This window comes from Montipora capricornis, chromosome 5 (genome assembly GCF_036669925.1).
Source record: "Montipora capricornis isolate CH-2021 chromosome 5, ASM3666992v2, whole genome shotgun sequence".
In the NCBI taxonomy this organism is placed as follows: domain Eukaryota; kingdom Metazoa; phylum Cnidaria; class Anthozoa; order Scleractinia; family Acroporidae; genus Montipora; species Montipora capricornis.
Genome location: NC_090887.1, coordinates 9,796,851 through 9,809,350, shown reverse-complemented (window position 1 = coordinate 9,809,350; position 12,500 = coordinate 9,796,851). Strand labels below are relative to the sequence as shown.

The 12,500-nt window shown below is 40.0% G+C and overlaps 1 protein-coding gene across 1 annotated transcript in view; it reads right to left on the bottom strand.

Annotated features, from left to right (window-relative positions):
* LOC138049395 (protein sidekick-1-like) overlaps positions 1 to 12,500 on the bottom strand; it is a 71,887-nt gene that overhangs the window by 24,601 nt on the left and 34,786 nt on the right. The window contains exons 11-14 of the mRNA XM_068895647.1: positions 12,200 to 12,499; positions 8,070 to 8,366; positions 4,711 to 5,004; positions 2,426 to 2,728 (exon numbers count right to left, since the gene is read on the bottom strand). Of these exons, the coding sequence (XP_068751748.1) occupies positions 2,426 to 2,728; positions 4,711 to 5,004; positions 8,070 to 8,366; positions 12,200 to 12,499 (1,194 nt within the window). The remainder of the gene's footprint in view (positions 1 to 2,425; positions 2,729 to 4,710; positions 5,005 to 8,069; positions 8,367 to 12,199; position 12,500) is intronic.

Here is a 12,500-nt window from a genome sequence, read left to right as displayed (position 1 = left end):
ATTTTGCCAGTTAGGTGTTAAGCGAACACGCTTTCAAAATCTGAAGAAAAAAGAAAATGATTTTTGTGATCATAGTACAACTTTAACAATTATTCAGCAATGATTTTATTTATATACTAATTAGTTTTGGTAAATAATCGGCACACTTACCAGTCAGTTGATCTTTAGCGATTAAGTGGATAAAAACAGATCTTTTAAAGTGAGTGCTCCTGGTTCAAATCCTGTCCAGGGACTTACTTTTAGTTTTTCTTTTTATCTGCTACCACAAGTGGGACAGAGTAATCTAAATGGAGGATAATACTTCATTTGAAGCAAACTAACAATGAAGGATAATCCTTCATTTCAGGAGGAGATCGTGTTGATTGTCGTTAATTTTGGACACTGCGTCCCACGACTTGTGGTAGCAGAGAAAATAAGGAAATCAAAAATCATATCTGTGGATTGGATTTGAACCCGGAGTTTCTACTTTATAGGAACTGCTTCTTTCCATTTCACCATTGAATATCAAGACCCCGCACTCTCAAAAGAACATTTATTCAAGTCTCCCATAGAAAATCGCTGCTGAAAATTAGATTACTAATTTAGGCCTAAGCTTTCATTTTGAAGTTTGGCAACAGACCTTTTGTAGTGTTTATTGCCGAATGATAATACAGCATTGTCAAATAGTGTTTAAAATATTGTCCTTGAGCAGTTAGCAGTGTGGTGGTGGTCAAGTGGTTAGGTCACGGGTTAATCAACATTCCCACGTACGAGTCCTATGTCCACTGATACACTTGAGTGGTAACTTAAAAAATATATGACATTTCCCATGATCGATACCAAGCTCTTAGTCTTCTAAATTAATGATAGTAGTGAATTCAAAGCAAATTAAGAATTCACGATAATAGCCAATTCAAGGTGGAACATTGGCACAAACGTATATAACGTCGGTGGAATTGTTTTGCGAACAAGCGGTTCAGTTCGATTTTGCAGCGGTTGTCCTAAAAAGCGCAGGACAAGTAACCTCAATTTCTTGTAGTGGCCAAAACGTCATTGACGAGATGACTAGCACTAAGATGCAATAAAATGTGATACGGTTAAACGAGGAAATGGCAGAAGGCTAAAATAAGAAGAGATAAGATAATTATAGAAGTTGTATAGGCAAACTGGTCCGAGATAAAACGGAGAATTCTGATTGGTTCTCTCTGAGAGGTCCGAATTTTGCAATTCGGGCCGCTAAGATGAACCGGTCACGAGGCAGCGCATATTGATTGCCAAACTGTTCCCATTGTCTGTTCCCATTTTCTGTTTCCATTTTCTCGAACATAAAAACAAAAATGCGAGGAATGCTTTTTATTTAGTCATGTACGAGTTCCAGTATGAATTTTGCTTTCCAGAACCGTTAACAGAAGCAGGCGAAGAGGGAAGACTCAAGGAATAGAAAACCCTGCGCAAGAGAGCCAATATAACAAAATCCTCGTTGTACTTGATTGTTGTTCGATCCGTACTGGGAAATATTGGTCTCGTTCATTTTTTTGCAAGTCTATAGACTGAGCCTGAAAAGGAACTCGAGCAATACTTTCCCAGTACGGACCTCATGCTAGTTCAATAACATCTATATATTTTTCCAGTAGGCGCGGTTCTCTTTCTCTTCGCAGGGGATCAAATATTTACTCCGGCTTTGGTTAGAACAGGGTAGAGTCAGGCTAAAATAATGGCTCATAAAAAACAACAACAAACGAACAAACACAAAAATGTAATACTGATTACTGAAAATACTGTTTTTCTGCTCTAGAGGAGACATAGGTGCGATTTTCCGTTTTCCGTTTTGTGATTGCGGTTAACATCCTCCTCTCAACGAACGGCCGTGAGGTAGCACCCGTCGCTATTGTATTTTGTATACAGCCAATTGTATTTTGTATTTGGCAGACAGGCGACTTTTTGATCGGGTGGAAAATACAATTGGCTGGACCAGTGATCCAGCCGCAGTGTGCACGGAGGAACGCGGGCGAACAAAACGGCTGGTCATTTAAGCCTAGAGAAGACATTAACGTTAAAAGAGTCCCAAAACTCAGAGGTTCGAATATTTCGTTCAAAAATTCGATTTGGGTGTCATTAAGGGACTGGTGCATGATCAATACCGGAAGCACATGACCTTAAAGCGAGTAACTTGCAACTCTTTTCCTTGGAACAAAGCTGGGGATTTTATGCCCAAATATGGACAAAAATAAGATCAAGGTTGCACGGCGGGAAATTGCGCGAGCTACGTTACACCCAAATAAGGAAAATTCTGAACTCAAAAAAACCCGGCTCTGAAGCAGAGTTAAACGCTTCAAGGTCATGCATGAGCTTCTGTCAATAATCATTACTACTTCTTGCATAACAAAGGCTCTGATATCACTGCAGCGAAAGTTGTGGACCAAGGGATTCCCGTATAACTTCATACCTCCTATAACAAACGCAAATGGACCTTTCCCTTTCGATGTCGCGGCAGCAACCGACACTTTGTACTCAACATATGGTTCAAGATTGGTCAACGACACGTGAGTCTGATTTGCGTAAACTTCAGTATAGTTCACTTCTTCTTCTTCTGTCTTCACGTCGCCAACCTTAACACGTTGATACGTCACGATGTATTTCGTTAAGCTTCCATGCCTGAATTGCTCGGGAACAGGTTTCCAGGTCACATTGAGCTTTGTCGGTGAGATTCGGTTCACAGGTTTGAGTTCCACCGGAGGCTGACTGGGTACTAGTGAACAAACACAACCCATGTTATCTCTATCTCTTACTTTTAAAACAACCAAACTCAATGCTTCGTGTCCAATAAATGTCTCGTCGATCATACATTATTTAAGTTAGAAAAAACAGAGAAACTTTGAAAAATTGTTGGCTGATCAGTTTTCAAAAACCCCAATTGAAATCCATTTTCATCTTCAATTTTGCCCATCCCTACTTTGGTCTATATTTGCTGCTCTATTCAAACCTTCCTTGAGTGATTTGGTGGTCAGTGGCCATCCTCCCACCCCCACCCCCTTCCCGTCGCTGAATTTGGCTTAATTTCGTAACACAGCCCCTTTAACACAACTCAAAGACAAGGTTGAATATTAAATTTGATTTTCTACTCTGCTCGTGATTTTTCTTCAACGCTAGGTTAGTCTGACGCAGGAGAGGAAATATTTAACGTCCCTTTGGAATGTATAATTGATGATTACTTTTGAATAGGCAACGTTTTCTTTACGAATTCGCCTTCCCTCCACATCTATTCCCAAGCCCCATTCCAGTGAATGCTGGATGCGAATCCGCAACTTTTTGAAACCGCTATCCAGAATGATTTCGAATCGTGTGGACGATCGAATCCGGATACTTTCAAATCCGATGACGTTACAAACTCAGGTCCAGTCTTTGCCGTCTAAACATTCAGCATGGCCACTGAACGAAAAGCTATTTCTTCTCTTGTCGCCAACTCGCACGCCTGATGGCGCATGTTCTATTGACAATAGTAACAAAGGATAACTTCATTTCCGAACAATTGCATTGCCGGAAGGCAACCTCAAAACCAGCCTCTCTATTCCCTTCCACTACTTGTCTCGAGGATGACAACAAGGAAAGGAAACCGAGAGAGCCTGTGTTCCAACTTCGTTCCCACGACCTTTCCTTTCGCTTTGGGACATGCGTAACATGTCCTCATCTGAAATAACGATTATCGACAATTGCTAATTTCTTTGGATTGACTTTTATTGTCGATTTAGATTACTCTGTCCCAGGACTTGTGGTAGCAGGTAAAAAAAAAAACAGTAGAAGTTGCAATCCTGGACAGGATTTGAACCCGGAGCACCCACTTTGAAGGAACTGTTTTTATCCACTTAACCACTAAAGATCAACTGACTGGTAAGTGTGCCGGTTATTTACCAAAACTAATTGGCATATAAATAAAATCATAGCTGAATAATTGTTAAGTCTACGGCTTGATTTTAAAATGGCTAGCTTTCTCTTTAGGTTTGGTAACCGACATTTTCTCCTGTTTAAACTTGTTTCTCAGCGGGTGATAATACACGTTTACAGCTGCATTCGGAAGAAAAAAATGTTGGCATATAAAAAAAATTAATGTTCTGGCAGTTAGCGATGTGGTAAAGTAAGTAAGTAGTAGTAAAGTAAAGTCTTTATTTCATGGAGTGGGCACGTAATAGCCTGAGCTAATAAACTTGTGGCCCTCTAAAGAATAAAATAACAACAAATATACTAAGCTATAAAAATACAACGAATACAAATACTATATAATCTACTAAACTATTTAAAAGATAAAATGTAGCATTATAATCATGTCGCAATTCATCAAGTAACTTAAATAGAAAAATGATCACGATTCTGCTGTTGTTTAAAAAACTCATTGTGGTAGTCTAGTGGTTAAGTGAAAGGGTTATTAATCGAACATTTTCATGTTCGAGTCCTGCGAGTTCAGGCATGGGGGTTCGAAATCTATTTCCCAAGCGTCCTCGGCAAATCTTTTCAAATGCAAATTAATTTGCCCGCATTAGCCTCCATTTCATGCTAGATCCAGTCCAACCGTTAGAATACGAAACTGGCCTATTGACGATAGTAGTCAATTTAGAGAAAATTAGGAATTGTCGATAATCGTCATTTCAGAGGTAGGGCATGCGTTGAAATGCGAAGAAAATGGTCGTGGGACCGAGGTTGTCGGGAAGGCCTCATTAACTGGAACACTTTACTTACTATCATCGGCAGTCTTGAACGTGAAGTTAGCTTCTTTGCCATTCCCAGCATTGGTAAACGCAAGAATTTCGCCATGATACTTGGTAGCTTTATCCAGATTTAAAAGCATCACTGTTCTCGCTGGTGGAACTGTCGTTTTCTCTTGCTTAGTGCCGTTAACCAGTCTTTCGTACGAGATGCGGTATCCTCGAATGATACCGTTGTGGAACTCGTTTGGGATTGGGCTCCAGTGTAACCTCACGGAAATTGAGTCCAGCACCTCTGGTTCAGCTATTTCCGGCGGCTTACCGGGAACTAAAGAATAACAGAAATTACGTACACGGTAAAGAAGGCAAACTTTCAGGTGAAAAACCACACGGGAAATTGAGGAACTTTAATTTCCAAGATCGAAACGTTATTCTCCTAACTAGTACATAGATTTCTTTGTTGGGTAGTCATGAGCATTTGGTGTTATATCAAGATGACATCTCTTGAGCTAATAATTATCTTCATTCTCAACACATCTGACTGACATTTCATTGAAATTGTGAGGATAATTTACAGGCTGATCACTCCTGGGAATCAAAGGGTTACAGACCCTGTGAAGGTAATGGAAGGATCTTTCCCTATCCTTCCGCGAGTGTCGTTTGTAACTGTGAATAGGTTGATATTTGAGTGCGCTTTTAATATGTTCTAAATAGATAAAGGAGATGAACATATTAAATTGTCATTCTTTTGACCAATCTTTTAAATATGATTCATTTATGGCTAAAGGTGTGTATTTTTATTGTTGAATGATGATGCTGATAATAGACCATATTTATATTCTCAACATTGGACTGGAACTTGCTTGCAATGGAGGCTAATGCGGGGGAATATATTAAAAAGTATTTGCAGTTGAAAGGATTCCCCCGCATTAGCCTCCATTACAAGCTAGTTCCAGTCCAACACTGAAAATACGAATATGTTCTATTAATAGGCAGTCGCTATCCGTACGGGACCTGTACACCGACATTTAGAGTGACTTTCGTATGACCTTGAAAAAGTGTTCGCAATTTGTTTCACGGACCAATGTTTGGCAAGATTAAAACAAAGCCTCTCCTTATTCCTGCAAAAGAAGCCACTGATATGGGCAGTAAACAGTTCGATTGCCCAATCACATTTCTGCTTTTCAAATGTCATCAAAGCGAAACTTTCCAGAAAGGTCCATGGATAGATGACGTTGTTTCCATCTGCGTTCGCTAAGCCAATGAAAATTCGTGCTCGTTTGTTTTTGTTCGATAAGCCAATTAAATGTTTTGCATTTTTGTTTACGTTTTGATTTTACGTTTATTTTTCAAGGTCATTTGAAAGTCACTCTTAGAATGATTATTACAGGTTCTAACCCTAACCTTGACCGACATAGCCTAGCAGTTATTGAAAGCTAACCGTTTTAAAATGGGTGCTTACACTTAGGTATTGTTTATCCAAAATGTCCTCCTCCCCGAATTCATCTGATATACACAATTGCTAATTTGCTCGAAATTGCGTATAACAGATAAATTCGGACACTGTGTCCCACGACTTGTGGTAGCAGGGGAAAAGGATAGGATAGGATTTGAACCAGGAGTTTCAACTCTAGATCTATAGGACCCGCTTCTGAAGATCAAGAAACCACTCTCTCAAAAAAAGATTTATTTAACTCTCCCATAGATTATTGTTGCTGAAGAGTAATAGTCCACTTTCGATATAATAAAATTCAGTCCTAAACAAAAGGCATCATCTCGAGGCTCTGGGGAATAAATATTAAGATTTGTATGAGTTTATTCCCCACAGCCTCGAGATGATGTCTTTTGTTTAGGACTGAATTTTTATATATCGAAAGTGGGCTATTAGGCATAAGCTAGATTAATTAGGCCTAGGCTTAGATTTTAAAATATGTAGCTTTGTCGTGAAGTTTGATAATCAATTTTTTGCAGTGTTTAAGGACGGTGCCTACCATTGTTATTGCGCATACGTTCTGCGCATCTCCAGATACTCGGATTTCCTATCGGTAGTGCTTACTAATGCAGGGATATTTTTGCGCGGTTTAAATTTATGCGGAGAAAGCAGAACTTAGCAAGTGCTCTTGGTATCCAAAAAGAAAATTGGGGGTAACCATGCATTTTTCAGAGATAATCAAGCTTTAATTTGGAAAGGAACGCCATACATTGCTTTGTATTTTAAAGCTTTTTGCCAATGTTATTGATTAATTATCTTTGAAAAATGCGTAGTTACCCCCAATTTTCTTTTTGGATTTTAATAACACTTAATGAGATCTGCTTTTCCCGTATATTCAGTAAACAGCGAAAAAATACTTTTGAATTAGCAGGCACTGTCCTTAATACTGTTTGTTGCCAAGTGATACTACATCATCATAAAATTAATAGTCTTTAATAAAATATTGTCCCTGAGCAGCTAGCGGTTTGGTGGTCAAGCGGTTAAGTGACGGGTTAAAATAATCAACATTCCCAGGTTCGAGTCCTATGTCCATACACTTGGGTTGTCTTTTCAAACAAATATGACCATTCCCCACAAGTCCTGGGACACAGTGTCCACAATTAACGATAAAAGCCAATTCAGAGCAAATTAGCAATTGTTTACGGGTGGAGGATGGGTTGGTTTATCAGCGCTATAGACTTTTTTCATATTGGCGGCCCGATAAAATACTCTTTTGTTTTAATGCTGATAAGCCTTTCTAGCCTCGCTGCAATGCGCAAAATTCAAAAGAATATGTTAACCAAAATGAGGCCAGTAGGTCCAATTAACATAAATACAATAGAACATCAAATCGGTCGCCATTTAAGAAAGTGGTCTATTTGAAATGAGTGCTTAGACTGAAATGCGAGAAACACAAGGCAGATCAGATGGCCGGTGACATCGGAACGAAGGAGGTATTTCATGAAATTAAACAGGCATCAATGCCATAGTTTGATAGCTGAACTGTATATAAAAGAATTAAAGACGAGGTAAGACTTTCCGAGTGTTACCGAACCTGTCCTCCCGTAGACTCCCGTATGAATAACAAATATAGGTCGGTGTACGGGTCCCGTACGAACAGCCACTTTGTTACTGTTGTTGTTGCGGTTATTAATATCATTATCATTATCATTATCATTATCATTATCGTTATCGTTATCGTTAACGTTATCATTATCGTTATCGTTATCGTTATCATTGTCATTGTCATTATCATTACCATTATTATGCATTTTAAGTGTCAATGAATAACGACGTGTTGATTGGTCAACTTTTAACATAAGAAATGACACCCCAAAAGTTGGAGTCAGCTAATGTGTGAATGGCGTGACAAGAGATGAAAAAAGTTACATAAAAAGTTGCGTGACATTACGTAGCCTTACCTCCCTCATGTGTCTTGACGGTTTTTGGACTACTGAAGTTTCCGGGTTGGGTTGAACGAGCAGCGACTTGTATTTTGTATTCCGCAAATATTTTCAAATTTGTCAGAGTAAAGTTATCAACATCATCAACGTTCTGCGTTCGTTCGTGTTCTCCCAACACGGAATTCGTGTATTTGATGTGGTAACCTTGCAATTGGAAACCGACAATGCTTGTTCGTTCCAAGCGGTTCCATGTAACGAGAATTGTAGTTGTTCCTGTGGCAACGGCTTTCACGTTTTGAGGAACAACCGTCGGAGCTAAAAAGCAAACATATTAAGAAAAAAACCATCGTATCCCGGGGAAGGACAGGATGGGAAAGGAGGGAGTTACTTCACTTTCGCAGAGAATTCATGGTTTTTTTGCAAAATTTTTATTTTCGTAGCCAGGGGCCTCCCTTTAGGGAGTTAAGGAACGACGACGTCTTCGGCAATGACAACACCAACAATCAGTAATATTATTGGTCAAAACAGGAAAAATAATCGTGCTGCACGTGCGCACGCATTTCCATACATTTCTCACCCGTTCTCGTCAAAGCAACAACTTGAAATGACCTTTTTACAGTAATGTGCTTAGTTACCTGGAGCCGGTTCCTGAAAGGTGTAATAACTCTATTCTAGGGAGAAATGTATTGTGGCACATTTACCCCTGGAATAAAGTTATTATACCTTTCAGGAACCGGCCCCTGGCATTTAAATGAAAGCGAGGCTGGAGTTGCCCTTGTTATGATACTGACCTCTCTGATTTTCTTAGAGCGGTTTTCAATTGAGTGTCGAAAGTAATTAGATAATTACTTTGGTTTATGATTACTTCACTCAGTGATTGGTTCAAAGTTCTCGCGCCATTTTTTCAACCAATCAGAAGTGAAACCAAAACCAATCGTGGCTCACGCGTGCACATTTTCCCGCGCTTTGTGTCGGCTACGTGTAATTACTTCGAGTTTTGATTGGTTTGCAGGATTGTCTCAGTCCTTTTTGATTGGCCAAAGTAATTACTTTGGTTTTGGTTTTACGACACTCAATTGAAACTCGCTCTATCTTAATGATGTTGTTCTCATGCTAATTAGTTGGAATTTACATTTTAAAAAACAGTGAGGTTTCTATCACAACAAGGTCAACCCTAGCCACACTTTCATTTATAGTCAAGGTAACTAAGTACACAACTGTAAAATGGTCAATTTAAGGTTTTGACGACAACGTTAATAAAAACGTGGGCATACAACAGTGAATCGTTCATTCTCTTTCTTTACTTCTAACCAGTCCGTACCAGTCCGGTTATGGGATACTTCGCCCATATTGTACAACACAAACAAGGTGGAATAATCGTGAAATACTTAAAATAGCTCAAACTTATATTTTGAAGTGACGTTCTCGTCGCCCGTAACTGACATGGTTTCTTAAACTCCCAATTAAATTGGTATCAAAACGAAGTCATACACCAACTTCGCTTTTTAGGGAGAGGCCAGGCCTGTCAATTGTCTCGAAACATTTCGGGGCCAGTTTTCAATCGGTATCAATATAAAATCCATTTTAATGATTCAGTGATACTTTCTTGACGGATTAATTGGTAAATGACGAGCCTGTACTCATGAGGAAAAATTGCAAATGAAGCTTTGTCACCTCACATGCTTATTTTCTTGTTAAAATTAGGCTTAAACTCCCTCTGTTGAAACGTTAATTATAAATTTGGCTTTTAGAGTATTTATGTTACCAATTGACCATTTTACAGTTCTGTGCTCAGTTACCAGGCCTTCTAATAAAAGCGAGGCTGGAGTTGACCTTGTGATACAAACCTCATTGCCTTTCTCATGTACACAGAAACTCGTTAGCATTACAGAAACATGATTTACATTAGAAAAGCAATGAGATTTGCTTCAAAGCAAGGTCAACTTCAGCCTCACTTTTATTCAAAGGCCTGGCAACTGAGCAAAGACTATAAAATGGTCCATCTGAACTCGAGCTTGGGTTTATGTACCACGCTTTCAAGGTCGTTTGATGCTCGACCGAGCCAATGAGAGATATGGATTCCAGGGTGTTCTTCGTTTGATGACACCAACAGTTTTCAGTACGAAATTCTATAACCAGGGACTTAAGTTCTACGACGACGGCGAAAATATCGCCTCAAAATATGACTTTGCACTAACGCACGTCTTTCACGATTATTACATCTCGCTCACGTCATCACATCTTTGCACTAACGCACGTCTTTCACGATTATTCCATCTCGCTCACGTCATCACGTCTTCGCACTAACGCAAGTCTTTCATGATTATTCCATCTCGCAGTTTCAGAGATAAAAAAATGACAGGTTCACATTTGTATGCTCAGGTTAATTGTCCTCAAAACCTCAATTATGGTGATTTCACGTCGGTTGTTTCGCAGAGCACCGCCAAAATATGCGCTAAAATGCGTGCCTCACGTGCAGCACGATTATTTTTCCTTTTTTAACCAATGGCACTATTCTTTCGTGGCGTTATCGTTGCCGTAGCCGTAGTCGTTTGTTAGGGAATTTAAGATCTACGACGGCGACGGTCGACGAAAACGTCACCTCAAAATATAACTTGGCTCTATCGTAGGTCTTTCGCGATTATTCAGTCTAGTTGGCGTCGTACAATGTGGGCAAAGTATCCTCAAAATAAATCGGTACGAGCGGTTTCAAATTTAAAATAGAGAATGAAGGATTCTCTGTTACATGCTTACGTTGCCATCAAAACTTCAAATTTGGCGATTTCACGTCGTCGTTATACAGAGGACCGCAAACATACTTGCTAAAATCCGTGCTGCACGTGCAGCACGATTATTTATGCTCTTTTAACCAATGATATTATTGCTTTGGCGCGTTTTCGTAGTCGTAGCCGTCGTCGTTTCTTAAATTCCCTATTAAACTCCCTGACGACTCAGAGTGTAACCCTTTGACGTCCAAACCGGCCGAAACCGGCCAGACTTAGTTTTTACTCTGTCTAACGCCAGACTATTTTACTCGTCAGTGGGCCGGAACCCATGGGAGTGAATGGGGTAAGGCACGTTATGACGGCAAACGGAGATCCATTCATGGGTACTCAAAGAAGACACTTTGAAAAAGTAGTACCAAGTTCAAGTTATGATACATATTACCTAACACACCATAATCAAAATGTGAGAAAGACGGACACCGCCCCGTGCCTTAGGAGAAACTGAGCTTTGGGTGGACGAGAAGCTGTTCCTTTTTTGTTTGATCAGGGTTCTTACAAAAGTGCACTTAAACTCAAATGTTTTTTGTTCCTAATACAAATCTTCCCATCCAGAGCAAACATTGTTAGCATTGGTGTTGCTCTAAAAGATTGAAGCTTTTCTAGGTGATCCGATATTAGTTTTACGAACTTCTTTTCGGGCCCGAAACTGAGGCAGCGTTTATACGAACGCGGCCTCATTTGTAACCGCATTGTTTTCGATGCAGTTACGCCTTCTGTTTACACGACACCGATCGAAAACGGGTCGATTTGGAAACGCTGCCAAAAGTGGAGCGTTTTCAAAACGATACGGTTTCACCTGTCGTGTAAACTGCGAAATTGCATCGATTTGAATACGGTTACTACTTTGGCACGAAATTTGTATCATTCGATTCAAAGTGGTTGATTTAGCACGTACTGCAGCGCTCGCTTATACCATCACGACTTTAATTTTCTGGTGAAAACGGGTCCGTGTAAACATTTGCAAACCGCATCGATTTTGACGCGGTTTTGAAGTCATGAAACCGTGTTGATGTAAAACCGCGTTCGCGTGAACGGTGCCTGAAGAGTTTTCCAAGCTTTTGAGGAACAGGCCCCTATAGGTCGCTTCGAGCTTGCTGAGCTCTATTATTATGGGCCTCCAGGCCTCCCTTGCTCCTTTTGAAAAATTTATCGTGTTCCCTTGTTCCGGGAATTACTTACAAACTAGTTCTCAGCTTTTTGACTCCTAAAATGGTTTATGTTCCCTAAGATATTTAGTCTTTGTTCCCCTGTTCCACAGTTGAAATCAGCCACGTTCCTTGTTTCCCAAAACCCCTGGCAAAATCCCATGACAACCTAGAGATCTTATCGCCTAACCTCACTTTTCACTTGACTTACAATCACCTGGTTGATGAGTGGTGGTGTTTACAAACTCACTGAACGGACCGCTGCCCGTTTTTGCGACCGCCTGCACCTGCACACTGTAATTGCTGTAAACTTCAAGGCGGTTTATTAAGAAAGAAAAGTCATGACTAGAGACATTATAGCTGCGTATATATTCCAGAGTACTTCCGTTGTACAATTTGATGATATATTCTGTAATGTTAGCATTGACCTTATCCCAGGGCAACTCTCCCCATCTCACCAAGATGCTCGTAGTACTTTCAGGCGTCGCTCTGACATTTGAAGGTGCTGCCCCCGGCAC